This window comes from Macaca fascicularis, chromosome 5, assembly GCF_037993035.2.
Source record: "Macaca fascicularis isolate 582-1 chromosome 5, T2T-MFA8v1.1".
NCBI lineage: Eukaryota > Metazoa > Chordata > Mammalia > Primates > Cercopithecidae > Macaca > Macaca fascicularis.
Window position 1 is genome coordinate 5,439,685 of NC_088379.1, and position 23,125 is coordinate 5,462,809.

The following is a 23,125-nucleotide window of genomic DNA, read 5'->3' on the forward strand; positions in this document are numbered from 1 at the left end:
CAAACACTGCAGCCTCCACCCCCGGATCTGAAATTAGAACCTTCCCAGAGTGTCTCATCCAAGCCTGTGTGAGTCAGAACGAGCAGAAAGCATTCTCCCACCCAGTGCTTCCCCTGTGGCTGAACACACACAGCTCGCTGGATGTTCAGCACACACTCCAGCGGCTAGTTTGGTGTTTTAGGAGAAAGTCACTCCTGTGATGGTCATGTTTGGCTGACCCTGAGGGCTGTAGAGGTCCCAGAGTGCAGAGTCCAACTGAGATGTGGCCTTGGGCAAGTCCGTCTCCTCACCTTCAAATTGGAGATAATCTCTTCTGTGCTGAGGTTCCCAATGAGGCAAAACATTTGCAAGTGTAGAAATATGAAGGGTCTTCATTCTACTTGTTGCTTTCTTCAACCAGAAAGATCTACTCGTGAAGAACTCACAGGTGGTCTGCAGGTTCGTTCCTGCTGGGGCCCTTCAGGGTCTCCCAGGTGCTCCTGGGATTCAAGACTCACTCCCATCCTCACCTGCGGACGTGGTTCCCACACATCCTGCGCTCCAGTAGTCCTGGGCTGTGTCCAGGTCCCAGAGGCCCATCATACCCTCACAGTCTGCGTATGAACGGGTCTCCCTTTGTTGGATGCCTTGGCCAACTTCTGGCTGCCTGCAGGGTAGGGCCCAGGGGGGCATGCCAGGGGCTGCTGTGGTGGTTAACCAGGTGAGATAACATGGTGACCTGGCCTTGGGCAGAGGGTAGGAGAACTGGAGGGGAGAGGGCAGATGTCAAGGACATCTTCGAGGTACAGTTCAGAGGCTTTGCTGGGAATAAATGAAATGGGGAAATACAAGAGCATGCTAAGTTTCAGGCTTGGGTCAAAGGGTGGCTGATGGTGCTTTGCAGAGATGGGGATGCAGGAGGAAGAACTGGTTTGGGGGAAGCTGAAGCTGAGGTCAGTTTGAGCTGCGGAGGTTCCTGAGGTACCCCCGAGTGGAGCGAGGGGTGGGGTTTGATATATGGGGTTGGGATGGGAGAGGAAATCTGCATGGTGGGTAGGCATTCGGAAGCTCCGTGCACAGACTCCTGGCTGGGGGCCCCGGAGAGGATGAGCTCATCCAGGCATGGCAGGAAGTGGGAAAAAGAACTGGCCTGGGATGGAGATCAGAGGGACCCCGCAGAGATAGCCGGTGGGGAGCGAGGGGGGGTGGGAGGGGCCGCTGGAGAGTGGCGATAGGTGAGGGGCTTCAGCAGGCCAGGAGGAGAGAGCTCGGCCTTCCCACCTCCTGACTCCCACCTCCTCCTTCCCTCACCTCTCAGCTGGGCATGCCCTGCCACAGCCTCTCTGACTTGTTTCATACCCATGTTTGTTCCACACCCATGGTCCCTCTCAAGTGGCTCTGGCCACCCCAGCCTCAGGCTCACTCTATGTTCTGGCTCTGGGGAGCCCCTTCCCAGAGGCTGTGTGGCTGGCTCCCTCTTTTTAAAAATTTATTTTTATTTTTATTAATATCACTTCTAACGGACCAATCATAATTGTATACATTTGTGGGTACGATGTGCTATTTTGATACATGTGTGTGACACACACACACACACAATACACAACATGCAATGATTAAATCAAGCTAATCAACACAGCCGTAGCCTCACCCACTTGCTTTCTGAGATGAGACATGTGAAATTTTGAAACAGAGAGAGAAGCGAACTCCAGATGACCGGCTCCTCCTAACCCACAGCTGGCAGCTCCAATACCACCGTCTCAGGGGCCCTTCCTGGGCACACCATCTAAATGGGCCCTGCCTCCTGGTTATCCTTTGTCTTAAAAAGAAATCATTAAGCCTCTCTGAAAACATCCTTTTATATTATTATTTCTGATTGTGGCAAAATAGACATACCATAAAATTTCCTTTGTGAGCCCTTCTCGAGTGTACAGTTCAGTGGCGTTCGGCTTCCACACTGCCCTAGAACCATCACCACCGTCCTTCTCCGGAGCTTTTCCATCACCCCAAACTGCAGCTCCCCGGGCGGGAAGCCCAGTTCCCCACCCCCTCCCTTCGTGTTATTGTGCTCACTTCCTGGCCGACCCCCCACGAGGCCCCGTGGTCGGGGAACAGGGTTTGTCTTGTTCACTGCCGGATCCCAAGCCCCACCCGGCACGTAGTCGGTGCTCAGGACACGTGTTCAGTGCCGCTGAACATGCTGATGGGATATATTTAACTCTCACTTCCGGTGAACTTTTAACATTTAAGGGAGGTGGCGTTCTGTTCTGTTCCGTTCCGTTCTGTTCCGATCCGTTCCGTTCTGTTTTGTTGTGCGCTGATGTCTCAAACCTTCCAAGCCCCACCTGAAGCCCAGGAGCCTGGAAGCCTGGAGACCACATGCCCCCGCCTCCCTTAGACTCCACCCCCAAGCTGCCTTCACATGAATGCTGACAGGCACAAGAGTGGAGGCACCTTGTTCTCCAGCAGCTGCTGCAGGCAGGTCCAGGGCTGTGCCAGGGTCTCCAGCATCCTCTCCAGGCCCACCCGCTCGGGTGCAGCAGGAGCTGAGAATTGGCAGCTGTTTTTCGAGGTTCCTGCGCGCCTGACCTCCTGATATTTTCAGTGTCTACTGTGTAAGGAAGCCTCCAAGTCCTTGTGTCAAACCCCTTCCTCCCCTAGATACCGAAACTGGTTTCTAACCAGCGCCTGTGAATCACTGGATCTAGAACTATTTTACCAAATAAAATGAGTTGATCTGAACCCTTCTCTTGTGTGGACCGAGAGCATGCCTTCATGCCAGCCTGCCCAAGGTCTTGAGACTGCCTATCCTCTTCCCTGCCAAGACCCAGGAATTTTGCTAGGGCATTTTTCGTGGCTCCTCAGCCAACAGAGGCACATCATGAGTTAATGAGAGCTTTGCCCCTCAAATAAAGCTCTCGGCCAAATGGGAATCGGGGCAGGGCCAAGGTGGAGAGATCTGTCAGCATTCATGGTTTCTAACTAGGCGGGCGAGGGCCCCATTTGCCCCCCATGGCATGGGAGTTCATGCACAATTCTGAGAAACATGTTGGGAGCCAAGCAGATGATGCCAGGGCTTGGGCGGCAGTATCACCCATCCCTCCTGAGTAGGGATATGTAGGGCCTGGCATACTCGGCAGGACGCCTCCCACTGTCCTCTGTTTAGCTGAGGGAATTTTGAAAAACCCACGAAAAGGCTGGGTGCAGAGGCACACACCTGTAATCCCAGCATTTTGAGAGGCCGAGGTGGTTGGATCGCTTGAGTCCAGGAGTTTGAGACCAGCCTGGGCATCAAGGCGAAACTCTGTCTCTCCAAGTACAGAAAAATTAGCCTGGCATGGTGGTATGCACCTGTAGTCCCAGCTACTTGAGGGGCTGAGGCAGAAGGATCTCTTGAGCCTTGGAGGCAGAGTTTTCAGTGAGCTGAGATCGTGCCACTGCACTCCAGCCTGGATGAAAGAACCAGACCCTGTCTCAAAAAATAAAATAAAATAGGATAAATGAATAAATAAAAAATAAATAAAATCCTACAAAGGAGAAAAGTCAAGAGAAAAATTTTCATCGAGGATGAGGACGAGGAACAGTAACATAGGTGGGACTCGAATTTTTCATTCATTAAGCCAGCACCTAGGCACTGAGCACCAAGGACTGTATTACTTGTTGGGTTATGACTGTGGATAGGACAGGGCAGGACAGGACAGAACAGGACAGGACAAAATCACCCTCCCATGGGCTTATAGCTGAGTGCAAAAGACAGGTAGGAAAACAAACGCAGGAACATGATCGTTTCAGATGGTAGTGGGTTCCATGAACAAGATAGAATCAGGTAATTCAATGACTAATGTACATGTGTATATGTGTTTATATACATGCATTCATACACAAATACATACATATGATACACACAAATATATGTATGTGCTATAGAAAGAGATGTACATATGTAGGAACAAACCTATAGTGACAGAGGCATGAAGCAGGCCAGAAGGTTAACAGCACTATTTGTTTCTGGGTGACGAGACGATGGTACTTTTTTGTTTCTTTGGAGAATGTTTCTGGCTACACTTCCTAGTTTGTACCGCATAGCCTAGTGTGAAACACCTATGGAATGATTAAATATACTTTTGTAAGTCAATATTTTAAAATGAATGTGTTACATTTGTAATTAGGAAAAAATCCAATAAGTAACAGACTTTTATGAAAGAGGAATGTGTTTATAAGCAAAAGCCTAAGAAAGTCTGTTAGCAAGACACTTGTTACGAACTAAGGTTTCCTGCTAGGTCATCTGTGAATGGTCAGTATTCGATACTTTCATTTATTTATTTATTTATTTATTTATTTATTTATTTATTTATTTTGAGACAGGGTCTTGCCCTGTCACCCAGGCTGGAGTACAGTGGTGTGATCTCGGCTCACTGCAGCCTCTGCCTCCCAGACTTAAGCCACCCTCCCGCCTCAGACTTCCGAGTATCTGGGAACCACAGGCGCGTGTGTACCACCATGCGTGGCTATTGTTGTTTAATTTTTTTGTAGCGACAGGGTCTCTCTATATTGCCCAGGCTGGTCTTGAACTCCTAGGCCCAAGCGATCCGCCTGCCTTGGCCTCACACAGTGCTGGGATCACAGATGTGAGCCACCGCGCCCAGCCTATCAATACTTTCAATCCAACTGTCTTTTCTTTTCCACTCTCCTCCCCTCCTTCCTCCCTTCCTCTTTTCCTCCCTCCCTCCATCGTTTCCTCCTTCCCTCCTTTCTTTTTTCCTTCTCTCCTTCCTTCATCTCACCCCTCCATCCATCCTTCCATCCATCCATCCATCCACTGGGGAGTGGCTGTAAGGGTGCATGAAGAGAGTAGTGCTGGGTGCTTTGAGTCTAGTGGCCATTGTGGCCACCTGCTGTAACCATCTCCATGCAACCCAGCTCCTGCACCTACCTCCTTGTCATGGGTGCCAGTGGCTTCTGGCTCCCGGGCTCATCTCTGCTTGAACTTGAACTCCTTCTAGTGGGGTGAGAGACGCTGACTGTGTGCCTGGCTCTGTGCTAGGCACTAGCTCCCACAGTCCTCATTTTATTCTCACAATGGCTACACGTGGGAGATGTTCTTGTCTCTCTTTTACAGACAAAGAAACAGAAGCTTGGAGTGGTGAGATGACCCACTTAAGACCACACAATTTGTGAGCCACGATGCTGGCACGAGACCCAGCTCTGTCTGACTCGGAGCCGGCGTCTAGCCTCTGCACTGAGGCTTGAGCTGACAGGCATCCAACATAATTTAGTAAAACACCCACTCAAACACGATTACAGAATTGACTGTCAGGAAAGGGCTGGTTCTGTTTTAATTACTGGCCTGACAATTGCTAAAATGCCAGGAAACATCCTTGAGAACATTTGTAAATGTAATGGCAAGGCAAACCTTTTCTCTTTGGCCAGAAGGCTGACTTGGAAAATCTCGGGTTTGATCGATAATAACTAAATAAGGCAAATACATTTCAGAGCATAAAAAAAAACTCATCATCGATACTTTGTAGCCTTGATTTATTAATCATCTTGTGTGTAGCATTTGTGAGAACAAGAGCCCCTGCCGTGCTCCTCCTCCACGATCATTGATGGTCTCAGTTCTCTTAAGGGGCTTTGCACTGAGGCTCTGGAGTGAATACGGTTTAATCGTGTTTTGTTTGCCTGTCTGAGGACATTTTGCAGACAATGCTAAAAGCCTGTTTGCTTGGGCAGAGTGCGGTGGATGGCTAATTCTCTGGAGTGATGGTGTTTTGGAAGATTGTCTTTTATCAGGATGGTTGCATTAACTATCTATGGTTGGACATGTGAACAATTTGTTCATTTGTCTGCCCCCTAATTGAACAGTGGAAGGCAAGGGAATGTATCTCGGTAGCTTTGTGTTAGGTCTTTCCAACAGCGGTGCTGGCAGCCTCCTGGGTGAAGACGACAGCTTTTAGAAATAACTGTGGAATCTCCTAAGACTTTCTCTTCAAATATTTGTGATGAGAAGCCACGATAGTATTGTGGCTGCTGGTCAAATTGGTTAAAATCTTGCATCAGCTTCAACTAGAAGCCATTCTTAGTGTTTTCTTATCGTTTCCTTATCGTTCCCACGAAGCAGATGTCTGAAGCCAAAAAGTGAGCCAAGGGCTGCATTGAATGGCCAAGGTCATGGTCATCCATTTAGGGACCAATTTGTATTCCGTGGTCATAGACTCCCATAAGGACAGAGCTGAAAGGCCCGTGAATGTAAGCTCCTCATAGTTGGGTGGGGAAGCTACACTTCTGTCTGGAGAAGCCCCAGTCAGGGTCTGCAGGTGATAGCAGCTTGAATCATGGTCGGCATGAATGAAGAACTTTTGCATTGCATGGAGTGTATAGCAATACTGGTAACAAATAGCTGTGCATAGCATTTATTGAGCACTTCTGTATGCCGGGCACTAGACCAAATGCTTTCTTCATATTTTCAACCACCCTCTGATGAAGCCGTTGTTATTATTATCCTTGTTGAATGGCCCCAAGGAAGTGAGTCCCAGAGAGGGCAGTCACCAAGTCACTGCCCAGTGGCTTAGGGGTTGATGGGGTAGAGCCCTGACCGCTGCTGCGAAGGTGGATATGGGACGCATGCTGCTCTTCCTCCACTCTTGATTTCAGCCTCCATTGAAACTGTGTGAACCAGTGCTGGGGGTGGAGGGCGGAACAACCTCGTCGTCTTTGGCTCCATGGAGCACACAGTCTAGTGAAGAGGCAAAGACTGACAAAACATGTAAGCGGCAGCTATGCACCCCAGCAAGGGCTCGGTCACTGAACAAGCGGGGAAGTGGGGCAAGACCACAGAGACAGCAAGGTGGGTCAGGTGACCCATCCAGCAGGAAGGGAACGAGGAGGCCACGGGATGGGGAGGAGGAGATGACTGCAGGAGATGTGAAAAGGTGGAAGGAGCAGGACTGGATGCCACGGGTAGGACAACAGGGAGTCTGGAAGGCCCCAGCTCCTATCTTGGGCATTGGGGGAAAAACAGTGAACCAAAGACACCTGGTAGCTTCCTTGTGGCTGAGAAGAGACTGAGAAGGAGTGACCGGAGAGGCAGGAGGAAGACCAGAGAGCACAGTGCTGCAGAAGTCATGGGACAGTCACCAAGAGCTCAAGCATGGTGTGCTTTCAAAGCCCCACTAATTGACAAAGACGGGGTACTGGTGTCTCTGAGTGCCACTGATTGTCGATGGTGGGAAATAGGTGTCCCCAGGCACCAGTAATCGCCAGTGGCAGGAATACTGGTATCTCCCCAAGGTACCATTGATTGTCAAAGGTGGGGTATCAGTGTCTCTGAGTGTCACTGATTGTAAAAGGCAGGGCATTGGTGTGCCTGAGTACTACTGATTGTCAGCGATGGGGTATCAGTGTCCCCAGGCACCACTGGCTGCCAATGGGGGGCTAGTGGTCCCTAGGAAGGGATGGGGTGGGAGGTAGCACCGTCTTCTGTCCTTCATCTGCCCTCTAACCATATGCCATCGGTCATCAGTCAGTCCTAGCGTTTCCACTCCTCAGTGGTAGGGAGTGCCTTTGGGTCTGGGCAGGGCTGACCCCAGAGCAGATGCATCACGAGCGGTGGGTGAACTGAACAAAGGCATAGCGGGAAAGATGAGTGTCTCTTTTGTCAAGTTATTCTCCTCCTTCCTACCACAGATGAAGGATGATTTAATTAAGGTTCTTGGGGAAAGAGCTCTGGAATGGGAGATTTCCCAGGGGCTCTCTGCAATCTTGTGGAGGCCAATGTGACCCAAAGCTCTGGTTTCCTGTGAGAAGCATCAGTGCTGGTGCTTCCAGATCTGGAAGAACGGATGTCCATCCTGCATGAAGCCTCCTGGGACCCCGTGCCAGAGCACTCACGACAGAGGCCGGCAGGGCCCCCTCCCACAGGCAAAGAGCAAGGTGGGCAGGGAAGGCAGGGCACTGCAGTCCAGCCCCTTCCTGGGACTCCAGACGTGGTGACACCTGGAAGCAGGAGGCAGCAGCAGAGGGGCCGGCTGGACCAGCACACCTTCTGATGCTGGAATCACTGCAGTTGTGCCCCAGCCTCTCTGCTTGGATACCTCCAGTGGCAACAGGCTCCCTACCTCACTGCCTGTGCAAGTGTTTTCTTTATAACAAGCTCAACCCTGCAAGACACAGAAGAAAAGGCTTCAGAATTCACCTGCAATGAATTTTGGCCATGCACACACAGTGGCGAGACGGCGAGTCAGTTCTGCAGTCTCTGGGAGCCTCGATCCTGCCCCTTTTGAAGTGGGTCACCCTCCTCCTTCTTGCTCCCTCTCTTCCTTCCACCCGAGCTACAGGTTGGAGTAGGGGCTGGGTGAGGGGAGGAGGTGCCTCGGGCCTGCTGAGGAACACAGGGATCCTGGCTTTTCTGAGGCTGCTTTGTAGCATCTCCCCCGGGGGCCGTGCTCTGGAGCAGGATGTGGGCCTTACTCAGACCAGAATGTCATTAAAGTCACAGATGGACATCAGTCCTGAGAGTACTGATTAATAACTCACAGCGCTGTCGTGACAAGCAGATAGAGCTCACCAAGCCGGGCAGTGATTGTCACAACCCCCATAGCTGGGCAGCAGCACCAGCAGGCTCTCGCCAGGCCAGACACCGCCCCAGAGGCTGGGCTGCTGCCAGCCCTGCTTTTCAGAGAGGTGAATATCTCACCCGGAGGTCGCCTGGTTCAGACAGAGCCGAGCAGGTGACAGGGAAGCTCGATGGACAGCGTGCCAAACCCCACCAGTCCGTAGCCCCAGCAGCCTGTCTTTGATTAGATTTATTGACTAGGTTTCTGTGTAGGATTTTGTTCAGCAAAAGTGTTTTCATGTTTTAAAAAAAATGTTTCACCACCTTTGATTTCATCCGATCAGCACCACCCCCAATATACACACACATAGACACACACACATAGACATACCCATAGACACACACACTTGCAGATGCAGGGAAGGGCGTGAGATGCCGGGAGGGAGTGGGAGAGGAAGGCTTCAGAACCCAGGAAAGACCCCTGTGCCCCTAGTTCCCACATGCCACCCCAGGCAGGGCTCAGGGCTTGGCAGGCTGCCACATCTCCGCCGGGCCTGGTCACACTGCCCAGGATGGACATGACCTACCCCCAGCAGGGGAGGTGCCTGAGGTCAAGAGGCCCTGGGAACCCCCTCCTTGTGGTCAGCAGTCGTGGGTCTCAGAGCCGGCTGGGACCCCATGGCCAGTGACCTCCCGTGCCTGCCAGCCGTTGCCTCCCTGGGCCTCTTGGTGGTGGGTTAACATGGGGGTCACAGCAGGAGAAGGGCACCTGGGGGACACTCGGGGGCCTGGAATACACAGGGTTGACCTCGTGGCTGAGGAGCAGGAGAACAGAGGAGACTGATGCCCGCCTGCCCAGGTCAGAGAAAATGCCCTGAGTGCAGGGAAGACCCCCCACCATGAGACCCTCAGCGCCTTCCCCACTGGCCCCGGCCTCAGCTTCAGCTTCAGTGTCTAGTCTGCAAGAAGAAGGCAAAGAGCTCCTGCCCCGCAGCCTTCCAGGCCAACCTACGAGGAGCTGCACAAACCCAGCTTTGTCGGGGGCATGGAGTGTGTGTACCCAACCCCCACCGCCTCCATAGTGACGGTGCCTGGAGCCTGGCATTGTGGCCGCTGGACACTCTGCTACTGTTTTTGTTGGTTGCCCAGAACTCAGCTGCCCGCTTCCCCAGGAATCTGCTTCGGTTGACAGGAGCCCCTTGCTGGGAAGTTAACCTTCCCCCAGGCAGTCCACAGATGGACAGATGCCCGATGGATGTGGGGGTGAAGGACCAGGGCTGTATCTCCAGGGTCTGGTACACAGCAGGGTGGGACTCCACAGCATGGGCTGCAGGCAGGAGTGGGATGTCTTGTGAAAGCCGGGACCCTAAAAAGCCGAGAGATTGCCACAGACTTGCAGCCACACATGGGCCACATCCACGTAACACAGCAAGATGCCTTATTCCCAACAAAGCCCGACTGTGGGTCTCCTATTTTTAGACCAAAGAAAACAATACATGGTGATACTGTGGGAAGGATGGCTGATTAGGGAAACCTGTAAGAACCCCGTATTGTTCTGCTCCAACAAGATCGCAGTCTGCAGAAGAGGTGCTGCAGGTGTGCAGGAGAAACGTCCAGCAGTCCCCAGCCCAGCGGATGAAGGAGGAAGGGGAGGAAGAGGAAGGAGGAGGAGGAGAAAAAAGAGGCATAACTAGATGCAGCTGTTTCCAGAGTGGGAGAGACCAGGTGCCTGGGGACGGGGCAGGGGCAGGGGCTGACGAATCTGCCGAGACCCTCTTTATTCCTCATGGAAACATCCTGGCATTTCATGTCACACACACATGAACACGTGCATAGATGCGCACATGCCTGTGCTCCTAAAGGCCATCCCTTCCCACCTGGGCACTATGCCATGTGAGTATCAGCCTGATACCTGTGTGCTGGGCTCATGGCAGAGCCTCCAGGCCCCCTTGAGAGAGAAGGCAGGGAAACCCACTGAAGGCTCTTGTCATGAGGACTTGGGAGAGGGAGGGCACATCAAGTCCAACCTCCATCAGGACACTAGCACCCAAGGAGGCGAGGCCGCTTCTCCAGGGCCCACACTCCTTGGGGACCAAGCTGGGACCCCTGGCTGCCTAATGCCAATTCCAGGGCAGAAGACCCCGCACATCTGGAAACTGCCCCTCATGTTCCTGAGTGTGGACTGAAGAGGTGGCCAGCGTGGAGTGGGCAGGGTAGAGTGAGGTTTTACTGGCCAGAAGCTTCCGGGCTACTTTAAGGGAAATGTCTGGAGAGGCCATGCTCCTCACAGAGGATGTATCAGCCTTCTGCTCCCTGGACTTACTGGATAAACTTCCCAATAAAAATGCTCCAAGATGCCTTGCCCTGATAGAGGGAAACAATGTTAGATTTTCCCAGACTGGCCAGATGAATCCCTTACGCCTGGCCGTCGTTAGCTGCCACCGGCTTAAGGGTAGCTACTAAGTATTGGGCAGCCTCTATTAGCCAGGTGCTGAGTGGCACACGCATCTTGTCTCATGAACCCCCACAGCTGATCCTCGAGAGGGGTGGTAGCTTCCTAGAGCTCTGAACTTGCCCAGAGACACACAGCACAGGTGCAGGACCTGGGTGCACATCACAGATTGTGCATCTGTCACCTGTACCTTTCAGAGAAAAGCATCTACTCTCACATTTGCCGGTTAGAAACTTCAGGTGCTTCTGAGGACCTGTGGGTGCCAGCAGTCTCCCCCCCACTGTGCACACAGGCATGGATGGCACAGGTGAGCTTCCTGCCACCCGAGGCTTCCAGGACAGTGGTGTGTGTGTGTGCGTGGCTCAGACAATAAGAAAAAGCAATAATATACTCTCAAATACAGAAAAAAGTCACTGCAAATATAAAGCAAGGTAAGAAGATGCAAGTCCTAGGGTGGGGTGAGGGTTGTGACTTGGGAAAGGAGGGTAAGGAAAAACATTCCTGAGGCAGAAAAGCCTCCTAGGTACAGGGGAGGGCACATGCTAGGGAGAGTGGCAGCACGCACAAAGGTCCTGAGGCACCAAACTTGGCGTTTGGAGGAACCACAGGAGTCCTGAAGTTGGAGGCATGAGGGATGAGGGAGCAAGCGGAACGTGCTGTGGGTGGAGAGGCAGCCAGGGTGCGGGCCTGGGAGTCCCACGAGGAGTCTGATTGCAACGTGGGATGGGGACCTTGGGGCCCTCGAGCAGAGGAGATATAACCTGATTTCCCTAGTGAATGCCCCTGCGGGTGCGGCGTGGAGTGCAGACAGACGGGCCGGGGTCCTGGAAAAAGCCCTGGAAGATGGGCGTGACTTGGGCCTTGGGCTGAAATGTGGACAAAGGTCTGGTGGTTTGGAGAACTCACTTGCAGCACAGAACTCCCTAGTGCATCTGAGGTGGAGTGAGGGGATAGAGGGGGAAAGGATGGCCTCTGAGCTTTCAGCGTGAGGGGGATGGGACCACTTCCTGAGAGGAGCCTGAGGAGGAGGCTTCTGTGAAGCAGGTGGAAGAGTTCCGACAGCAACGTGATGAATCAGGGATGCCTGTCCGCCCTCGGAGGCGGGTGTCATGGAGCAGCAGGAGATCTGAGTTTGGACTTTGACTGAGGCAACAGGGCTGGGGAGTGGTGGGGGTGCAGACATGCTATCTGAAGCCATGACACTGGGTAGGATCATGGAGGAAGAGGGAAAAACTGAGGGGTGGGTGAGCATCCCACTCCTGACTGCAAATCCCAGAGAGAAAGCCCCAGCTGGAAGGTGAGGCAGAGCTGGGGGGCTCCGGTAGGCGGCTCAGAGGAAGAACACTTCTCCCCACTTCTCCCCCTTTCTCAGAAGAGGAAACTGAGCTCCAAAGACACCAAGGCTTGTCCCTATAAACACAGCCCATGACAGGCAAGCCAGATTCTGAGCTTCAGGATTTTGAACTTGAACTAAAAGTTGCTCAGAATGTCTGACCCTTCTTCCACATGGCCAACTCCTGTACATCCTCCAAAGGCCAACTCAAATGTCTCCTCCTCTATGAAGCACTCCTTGCTCCATGCTTGTGTCCAATCCCCCACCATGGTTCTGTGGCCGTTTCTACACACCTCCACTTAGAACCTTTTCTATGTTAGGATAGTAGTTTCACAATCTCACTGGCTGTGAACTCCTTGATGTCAGAGAGTGGAGTCTACACACCCTACACCCCTGCTTGCCCAGAAACTAGGCATATGAGGAGCTCTATAAAGCCTTTCTGGATGGATGGACGGAAAGGGTATATGCATGCACCAGTGGGTGAGTGGATGGGTAGGTGCTTATAATGATGGATAACCAATGGATAGATGAATACCATATAGATAAATGGCACATGGATGGGTGGGTGGATGGATAATTGGGTGAGTGGGTGTATGTATAGATAGATGGATGGATGGGTGAGTAGGTGGATGGATAGATGAGATAACCAATGGATAGATAAATATATAGATCAATGGCACTTGGCTAGATGGATAGTGGGTGCTGGATGGATGGATAGAAGGCAGCAGGATTTGTAGTCAAAATATTCAGAATTCTGCCCTCGCCACACTTTGGACTAGCTGCTGGACCAGGCACCACGAGGTCCATGTTGCTGAGCCCTGGGATCCTCACCTTTGATTTGGAGAGAAGGGTAACTAATTGTCCACCTGCTGGAGCCCTGCAAAGCTCAGAAGGGCCAAGAGATGGCTCAGGGGCCTTGTGGGGCTGTGTAAATGTCAGGCAGCCCCAGGGAGCCTGGAGCAATCTGCACCATCGCAGAGTTCTCTGCCAGGAATCACCTCCAAATGTCCATCGAGGGAACATAATTTCCACATGGCTGGCTTTAAAACCAAGTAATTAAATGGTTTTATAGTCAGTTTTTAAAACAAGCTCTTTAAGTTATGAGTATAAAGCATGTCTCTGTAATAATCAAGTTGTTCTGTTTTGTGATTTCTATTGCAATGTATTTCTATAATTAGGCAGAAAAAACATCCATTCGGGGCTGAGGCCACTTTATTTCACTCACTTTTGAGCTTGTTGTGACCCAACCAACCCACAGAGATCAGGGCTCCTCAGGGTCTGTCTGTCTGGGTCCTTGTGGGAGGAGATCACCTTGAGGGAGGCGGTTGTCTGACAAGGACACATGACGACCCCACTTGGATGAAGGGAAGCCCAGGGACTAGAGGATGAATGAATGGATGGTAGATGGGTGGATGGATGGATGGTGGATAAGTGGATGGGTGGATGAGTAGATGGATTATGGATGAGCAGATGGTGAATGGGTAGATAGGTGGATGAATAGGTGGATGGTGGATGGGTGAATGGATAAATGACAGATGGATAGATGGATGGATGGGTTGGTGGATGGGTTGGTGGATGGGTGGGTGGGTGGGTGTGCGGATGGATGGATGGATGGATGGGTGGGTGGGTGGGTGGGTGGATGGATGGGTGGATGGGTGGATGGATGATGGATGGATGGATGGATGGATGGGTAGATGGATAGATGGATGGGTGGATGGATGGATAGATGAATGGATGATGGATAGATGGATGAATGGATGGGTGGATGGATGGATGATGGATGGATGGATGGATGGATGGATGGAAGGATGGATGGGTGGATGGATGGGTGTGTATGTATATGTGAGTGGGTTGGCTGGGGGCACTCAGAGGAGGCACCTTTTTCAGCCAGGAGTGAGAGGATCAAAGAAGCCTCCAGATGAAGGTAATTCTTTGGCTAGGTGTGAGATGTGGGGAGCTCAGGGAGATTCCAGCTATATTGGCTTTGGGGCCACCTGCCAGGTTCCATCCCTTATTAAAAACCTGTTCCTAGAGGCTAGAGTCCAGCTGAAGCTAGGGATGCCAGAAAATATAGGACATCCAGTTACATTTGAATTTCCATTAAATGAGTAACTTTTTAAAGTAAGGATTATGCCCCAAACATCACATAATTTTAGTGTAAGTATGCAATATTTGTGATACACTAAAATAACTGGTTGATATATGAAATTCACATTTAACTGTGCATCCGTTAAAAAGTTCTTTGTTTAAGCTGGCAGCCCTATGAGGGAATGGAGCCACTGAAGCGGGTTTGGAGGCTGCTGGTCACCTCTGGTCAGCAGTGAGACCAGCAGAGGCTCCTTGCTCTCTACTGTAAGTGATGAGCACCGTGAAGAGGGAAGCTCAGGTCTGCGGGAGCACAGAGGAGCCGACTAGTCCCCAGGGATCTGTAGTTTCCTGGAAGTGTCACCGGAAGGATGAAGAATAGTTGGGGAAAGCTACTGTGGGAGGAAGTTATTTCAGGTGATGGAAAAGCAAGAGCAGGCACAGGAACACCTGATGTGGCAAGAGTGGAGGTGAAGGTGGTGGGACTGGAGAGGGAGCAGGTATATAACTATGTCCCTCTTAGATCACCCCAGAGTGCAACAGAGCTGCTGCTCTCCTGGTCGAAGACTTTACCTACATTTTAAAAGGCACCCCTCCCTCCCTGGCACATGCCTGGATAATGGTTAACCCCTTTATACCAGGAAAAATATTTTTCTTTCTCCAGGCCAAGGCAGCTCACTCCATAGCCCCATTTGTCCTCAGCTAATTGCTCCTGTGCAATGCACAATTTGCCCAATGCTTTTACTTCAAGCTTAAATTCCAGATAGGAGGGTCGTTGTCTTTCTCGCTCACTTCTATATCTCCAGAACCTACAGCAATGCCAGGTAAATCTCTGATAAATCAGTATGGAGTGAAGGATGAATAAATGAGTGAATGGATGGCAGATGGATGAACAGATGAATGGACAACAGATGAGTGGATGAATGGATGGATGGATGGATGGATGGGTAGATGGAGAGATGGTAGATGGATGAATAGGTAGATGGATGAGTAAATGGATGGATGAATGGAGAAGCAGATGAACAGATACGTGGAGCACTGGCCCGAGAGCCAGTCCCTGGATTATGGGTAAATGGATGGTGAATGGGTAGATAGGTGGGTAGATAGGTGGATGAACAGGTGGATGGATGAATGGATTGATGGGTGGATGGTGGATGGGTAGATGGATGGATGGGATGAATGGACAGTAGATAAGAGGATGGATGAATGGATGGTGATGGGTGGGTGGATGAATGGATGGTGGTTGGTGGATAGGTAGATGGATAAATGGATTATGGATGAATGATGGTGAATGGGTGTATGGTTGATGAATAGATGGATGGATAGATGGATTAGATGGGTGGGTGGTAGATGGGTGGATAATGAATGAATGAATGGATGTTAGATGAGTGGATAGGAGGATGGATGGATGGTGAATGAATGGATGGTGAACGGATATATGGGTAGATGGCAGATGAGTGAGTGGATGGGTGAATGGATAAATGGATGGAAAGATGGATTGGTGGATGCGTGGTAGATGGGTGGATGGATGAACTGCAAGTGTAAGGATGGTAGGGCTTAGGCTAGCCATCCAGGACCTCATACCTGGGCATTCAGTAGCAGCTTACACTAGGAAATCGATGACAGAGTGTGGAATTGGTTGTCCAGTGCAGGAGATATCTCCACAAGCAGTGTCTCTGTGGGTCATTTTTGGTGAGCCATGTGAGGTGCATGTGTTTCTTTGGTCGTTAGTGGGCCACTTTTTCCGAGGCTAACTTTGGAGTTATCCTCGCATAGGGCCCAGAGTGCTCCTTAGTTACTAGTCATGCCTTATTACACCCCAGTGAGTGGGGACTTATTGCCTCTGGGTGGAGGGCGGCCCAGGCCTACCCTGCTGCACTTGACATTCTCAGCTGGGTCCCTGCAGTGCTAGCAGCTTCCTGGAACCTGAGCTACCAGGGGGCTGCAAGGGACAGTGCTCAGGGAACCATTGGGCCACGCAGAGCCCCGCTGAACAGACAGTACCCGCGACTCTTCCTCACTCTCCCATCCTTTGTCTCATTCATTGGTTTATTGGGCCTCCTTACATTTCTTTTCTGCAGATGTAGAGTATCAATAAATGTATTTTTACAGAAAGACCTATTTTGAGGCAGCAGACCCAGGCTGGGATGTTCTGATGCTTGTTCAGCCCTTCACCAAACGCTCCCTTTGCCTGGAAGGCTGTCACCTCCTTCAGAGGAGAGATGTCTGTGAGCTCTGCAGGTCTACAGACCTGGGACCTCAAGTTCCTGGTAGGCAGAGCCTGTGGCTCCTCCCCGCAGAAAGAGGTGGAGAGAGGGGCCTTGCAGTCAGCCAGGGCGAGCAGTGGCCCAAAGGCCAGTCCCTGCTGTTGGCCTTGTCCCTCACCCAGCTTGAAGAATGGCGTCTCCTCCCCCAATCCTTCTCCTTGTTCGCCTCCCATCTCCTCCTGCTCCCCGTCCCCTCCAAAGCTAAGCAGTCACTTTTCAGGTGCCTGCCATGGGCCAGGCTTTGTACCAGGCCTTACGTTCGTTCTCTCCCATGTCCTGGAATCTCCCGTGGGGTGGGATTATGCAGCATAATGGAGTGTGCATGGATTGGAATTCTCTGCGGCAACATGAACAGTTGTTATTGACATTGATCCCTTCCAGCAGACTGGGTCCTGGACAGAAGGCTGAGGCAGGTGGCAAGAGCTCCTGCAGGAGCTGAGCACACCCAGCCGAGTCACTGCATGGGGCCCAGGGGAGCAGGGCAGGCTGGGGTCTTAGTGGGTTCAAGTAGAGGCTCCTGGTGGGCTGGGGACTGGTTCCTCCAGCCCAAGCCTGGCCATACCCCATGTAGTGGCACCAGTGACTCAGGCAGAGGCCTGTCCTTGAGGAGATGGAGATGAACCAGATCCCTGTCTCCCATCATGGCCAGGATGGAGGAAGAAGGCAGCCAGAGGGCACAGCAGGGTGCCTGGATGTGGCAGAGGCATGTATCCTTGCCCTGCTGGGAGAGTTGTCCCACGCTGTCTCCGTGCCCTTCTCCTTCCTCCCAGACCCAAGCTGCCTTCCTTTCACCCCTGTGGCCTCCATAAAACCATTTTGGATTCCTGTTGTGTCCTGTCTAGGTGACCTCATCGTTTTCAGGATGAAACTCCCATATCCTGGCCAGTGATGCTCAGTTTTCACTCCCCAGCCTTCTGAGCTCTGGAAGCTCGGCCTGTCAGCCTCCAGCACCTCCACCCACACACCACAACTCCTCCCACAGCCCCTGCAAAGCTACGCGTGTCACCTTCCGCTGTCCTCTTCTGTCCCACGCCACATTCCCTATCACAGCAGATGAAAGCAGAACCCAGGGCACAGCCCAGAGCTGGGCACGGGGCCGACCCTTCCTCCCGCCTCACTGGCATCTCAGCACGGATCCACGGAGGCTGAGGGCTGTCTGGAGAGGACCAGCTTTGCAGGCTATATGGCCTCTGTCCTAACAGCACCGGTGCAGCCCCTGGCAATGTGTAAGCAAGTGCACGAGGCTGTGCCAGCAAGAGGCATTCGTGGGCACTGGAACAGAGTTCCACATCGTTTGCATGTGCCGTGAAGGATTCCTCTTCTCATTTTTTCAACCATTGAATTTTTTCCCAACCATTTAAAAACCTAACAACCAGTTTTACCTGTGGCTACACAGGGACAAACCCTGATGTACTGGAAAGTGGACAAAGCCAGGAAGGCCCCCGCTTCCTGGGGCTCACCTTCTAGGGGGCCCTGAAGGCTGATGCCTTGGGTGATGTTTCAGATAGACATGAACAATGGATGACAAACCAGAGACCTGCTCCCAACAGCTCCTGGGCTGAGCACCGTGCTGGGCAGTCTCGGGGTGCTGGCCAGCCGGTTTCCCTTGGGGCTGAGAGGGTGGAAGGAATCTGTGTGTAGGCAGGTCCCATGACTCTCCAACTGCAGCCAACCCCACTCATCTCAGCCAGGACTTGAGCCCGGGCTCTCTGGCTTCATGGTCTACACTCCTTGGATTTTGCTAACCTCCAAGCTACCGCTTCATCCAACACTCAAAACAAGGCCAGGAAGCCCCATGGTTTCTGCCTTTATCAAAGAGCTGTCACTCACTCCACGTGGGCTTTTGTTTTTCACAGCCTCAGTAGCTGCAGTGGGCGCCCATGTAGACGTGTCGGTGCTGGGCTGCATGGTGGCTGCAGGCCATCCCGCTTAGTTCTGTGGTGCCAGATGGGCAGTGCCACCCTGCTTTCTCAGTGTCTTTGTGTCTGCACACGTGTGAGAGTGGGCTGATGCCTGGAGATGTTGAATGGCCAGTAACTAAATGAATGAATCTGAAAGTCCCTGGCACCAAGACCTGCCCATCACGGGGAGCCCCTGCTTGGAAATCCTCCCTGCCTTCCCCTTCCCCATCCCCGTCCACAGGATCGGGGCTGCTCTTCCGCCCGCCCTGGCTCCCGGGACTTTGTCAATCATAGCACTGACTGCACCGGACTGTCCTCTACTCACCTGTTGGCTCCTTTGTTAGATCAATCGCTCTTGACCCTTTTGGTTCTAAACCCTTTAAGAATCTGATGGAATCAACAGATTTGCTGCCTAGAAAAACTGAGCACTGAATATGCCCCTTCCACACCACTCTGGCTACATTTTTAAGGCACTTAAGGACCCCCCCACCACTCCCCACCTCCAGTGGAAAGACCTCAGCTATGGCCCAGCTGTTTCTTGAGACAAGGCAGGTCTGCTCATCTGCATCCCTGGCCCGGTGTTGGCTCTGCCAACGTGCCATGCAATGAACCCGGGGGCCTGGTGCAAGCTCTGCTGGAGTGACGGTGGAGGTGTGCACAGACAGAGGTGGGCTGGGGGCCCTGGTGGAGGACAGGCTCCCACGGAGATAAGGAAACACCAGTCCTCTGGAGCTCAGCCCACGTCCTCGTCCCCCACGAGTGTCCTCATTTAACTGGCAACTTGGCACCAGCATCTCTCATGTGGGGAGGGCACGTGTGGTGGGGAGGGGTGGGCGTGACTCCCGCAGAGTCCCGTTCCAACAATTTCCCATCCCAACCATGGCTAATTGCATCTTCTGAACGCATTTACCGTTCAGTAATTTCAGAGCTGGTAAGATTTCCCCTCAATTCCCTGGCACTGTGAACTTTACTCAGCGCGTCTTGCAGTAATTAGTCTGGGGGCCCCAAGGAGACTGTCCGGGGAGTGGGTGTTAGTGAGCTAATCATCAACCTCATGATTGAAAACTGGCCTGTGGATGATTACGGTCAGACATTCACCGGCGCTGTCCGCCCCGAGCACAACTGCCAAGGAATGAAGGAAAACAGGGTGCTCAGCTGCATTTGCTAAAAATAAAATGCAAAGTGCAGGGCAGATGGCGTTGGAGTTTGGGGTCAGGCAGACTCCATGTGCTGGGCAGACGGGCTGACCAGTGATATACGAGAGACAAGTCACCACGAGAGAGTGCAGCGGAGACCCGTGTCATCCCAAGGGCCATCCTGAGCTCTCAAGTCATGGGGGCGGTGGGGGTGGGTGGCTTGAATAGTTCCTGAGCCGCTCTCTGGAGCTCACATCCACCTTCCCCGTCGCCCTGGCCCTGGGACCCTTCCATTTTTGTCATTTATGTGCCAGGCCCTAGGCCAAGGACACAGAGCAGGATGTGTCCCCTGCCTTCCGTGAGACTCAGTCTGGAGGAGAAGGAAAACCTTTCTCACATGGCAAGGAGAGGACTGACCAAGAAGAAACCACAGGGGCTGGGCAGGGGAGGGCACAGAGGAGGGTCTGAGTTGGCAGCGAGTCCAGGAAGGCTTCCTGAGGAGGTGACGCCTGAGCTGCATCTTAAAGGGCAGACCTTCCCAGGGAAGGTGGAGGAGGCAGAGGGCCTGATGGTGACGGGCACATGGGCGACACAGGGCATGGCAGGGGTGTTCTCCAGGAGGCCTTGGACCAACCCGGTCTCCTCTCTTTCTCCCTTGTGATTCCCACACAGAACCGTGGAATGTGCTGGGAATGCAGCATCGTGAGATGAGGCGGGACTGTCCCAGGCCTGGCCTAGAAACACGCCGACTCTCAGTGCTTTTGCTTAGTGAATCACATTGTCCCCGGGGCATAAAACCAGGGTCGGACTGCTTCTCGGGGTCCCTTGTCCACAGTGCACATGGCACACATGCAGTTAGACTTGGGTAGCTTTTCTGGGCCTTGGGGGTTCGGCCCATAATAATCCTCAGCTTCTGTTGTCCCTCGCTGCCCGTCTGCAAGTACCAAACCCGCTCGTGTGACCCACTGCGTGTGAGTGCGTTCTGTCACCTGGACTCAGACAGGACGGTAACCAGTGCACAGCGAGCCACCTCCGCGCCTCCGCAGGCACACGGGCAGGTTTGCAGGGCTGGAGAGGGACCCTGCTCCCCGGCTTTGAGGCTTCGCGGTACAACGATCACCACTGACAAAATTATAAATGTGGGATCCACACCAGATTACCGCCTTTTATTTTTCCAAGGGAGATTAGTAAAAGAAAAGAATCAGAATCTTCAACCACCAATTCATAAAGAAAGGATGCTTTAACTATCTCAAAGGAGGAAGGTCTCACCCTCAAAGGAAAGGATGGATTTTTCTAGGGAAAGGCCAGTGACAGCCCTCAGATGCGCCGGTTCCCACCCAGCAGCCTCGTTTGGAAAGCACCAGCGAGGGGGGTCAGTCCAGTGTGCTCCACGATCAGGAGTGACTGCTATGTTCTGGAGTTCTGAATACACGGAGACCTGGATGTGTGTCACCTGATGCTTTATGAGGGGCCACCACCTTCAGAAACCCAAGGCCGGACAGAGGCCTAAGCCAGCCCCGCTCACCTGTCTCTTGGCTGGCTGGAAAAAAACCAGGTTGCATGGCAGAAGCAGTTAAAGGGAGGCGAGAATGAGCCCCTCCTGTGCCCTCGGCCACTGTGGTCAGCCTGGAGCTGCTCACTGCTTCGAGGGTACGGGACAGGGCGCTTGCAGTAGCAGAGAGGAAGAACCACATAGTTGTGGTTCTGGAACCTTCTCCAGATTTGCTGCTCTGGCTGAGCATGGGATGCCTGGTCCCAAAACCACCCCCAGAATGTGTTTGTTTCATGCAAGTTTGAGTGCTGGGCCAGGGCCCACTATGAGTCACTGTGGAGATGGGGCAGGCTGGGCACACAGAGCCTGGCAAGGGCAGCCTGTGCTCCCCTCCCCTCCCCTCGCCTCCCCTGTTCCCCTCCCCTCTCCCCCTCCCTTTCCCTCCCCTGCCCTCTTCCCCTCCCCTCCCCTCCCCTCCCCACTCTTCCCTGCTGAGCCATATTGGAGCCTCAGGCCAAAGGAAACACACACACGTTGCTATACACTTATCAAAATATCCATCCAGGCTCTGAACCAAGTGAAAAAGTTAATAAGAGCACAATCAAAACCATGCCCCTCTGTGCAGCCTGCCCCCCCAGACCTGTTCTCAGCCATCCTCAGCCCTGGTAAACTGCCTGCTGGGACGCGAGGTGTGCGTGGCCCGGGACTGCTCCTGGCACACTGTGAGACAGGGCCGTAAAACAGCAGCCTAGCTCTACTTAAAATGTTGATACTTTGTTCATCCTGACCTTTTTTGCATTAACTTTGCTTTTTCAAAGGGCCTTAAAATAATATTTACCTCGATGACTGTGGTTTTTGGCACCCCCTTCCATTTTGCACCCAAAATGAGTTCCTTGCTCTCCTCATTTTAATCGGGGCCTGGCCCCCTCCTTCCTTCTGCAGACACTCGGGGCCCACTGCTCCTTGACTGCCACACTGATCCACAGGGCGGTGCCTCCAGGTAAGCATGGAGCTATTAGGCAGAGAAACAGTGCTAACAGAAACCTTGGCTGGTTTAGAACTTACTGTGTGTAAGGCACTGAAAGATTTTAACCAATGTATTCCTTTCAAAGCCCTGCAAGGCAAGGATTGTTACTCACTTTGAAAAGGAAAAACAAACAAACAAAAAACCAAGTTCAGAGAGGTTAAGTATCAGAGCACAAGCCCAAACAGCCAGTGAGTAGGGTCTAACCCCACACCTGTGCCCTTAACTCTTTACCAGCCCCTCATGCAGCCTGTTAGTGCTTTTAGTGGGACTGCCTGGGACTCCCTGGGACTGCTCCGAACCTCATGTTCACCCCATTGTCCACTGCAGGCCTGGGCATAGAGGGATTTGGGAAGTGACTTTGGAAAGGATGACTAGTGCTCGGCTGGTGCCTGATGCCGGCCCTGGTGTGTTCACATATGAGCGGCTCCCTTTGAGTGGAAGCTCCTTGAGGGTAGGACTGTGACAAATCCTGCCCAGCCCCAGGCAGAATCTGGTACAGATCAGGTGCTCAGTAAATGCTGAGCGACAGACAACAGAAGGTGTGCAAGCCCAGTTGAGATGATGTTCCTGGAGCAGGGAGCCTGTGGGCATGACCAGAGGGCAGCCCACAGACAGCACAGAAACCTGGTGTCAGGCCCTGGGGACTGGAGCTGCCAGTGGGCACCTCCAGGTGCTGGCTGCCTCTGTCCCGATCACTGAGTGCCCTGTCCCTGGCTGGCAAGCGTCTCGAACACCTCTTCCTGGGAGCCCTCATGGGATGCCCACTTCCCTCATGTTTGTCAGGAAGGATCTGGGCTTCTGCTGAACTGATATTTTTCAGTGACAGCTACATGCCAGGTGTTGTCCAGGGAAACAAGGGGCTCAGCAAGTAAGTGACAGAGATGGCCCCTGGTGTGTGGACC

General features: G+C 52.6%; 1 protein-coding gene across 8 annotated transcripts in view; it reads right to left on the minus strand.

Annotated features, from left to right (window-relative positions):
* The window catches only part of SORCS2 (sortilin related VPS10 domain containing receptor 2), a 572,125-nt gene that overhangs the window by 115,294 nt on the left and 433,706 nt on the right, over positions 1–23,125 (minus strand). For 4 of the 8 annotated variants that reach the window (XM_074039376.1, XM_074039374.1, XM_074039375.1 and 1 more), the window contains exon 1: positions 1,876–1,992. The exons of the other annotated variants lie outside the window; for them this stretch is intronic. In XM_074039376.1, coding sequence (XP_073895477.1) covers positions 1,876–1,878 — 3 coding nt within the window. In that variant the 5' untranslated portion in view covers positions 1,879–1,992. Of the gene's footprint in view, positions 1–1,875; positions 1,993–23,125 lie in introns of those variants that run through there. 8 annotated transcript variants of the gene reach the window in all.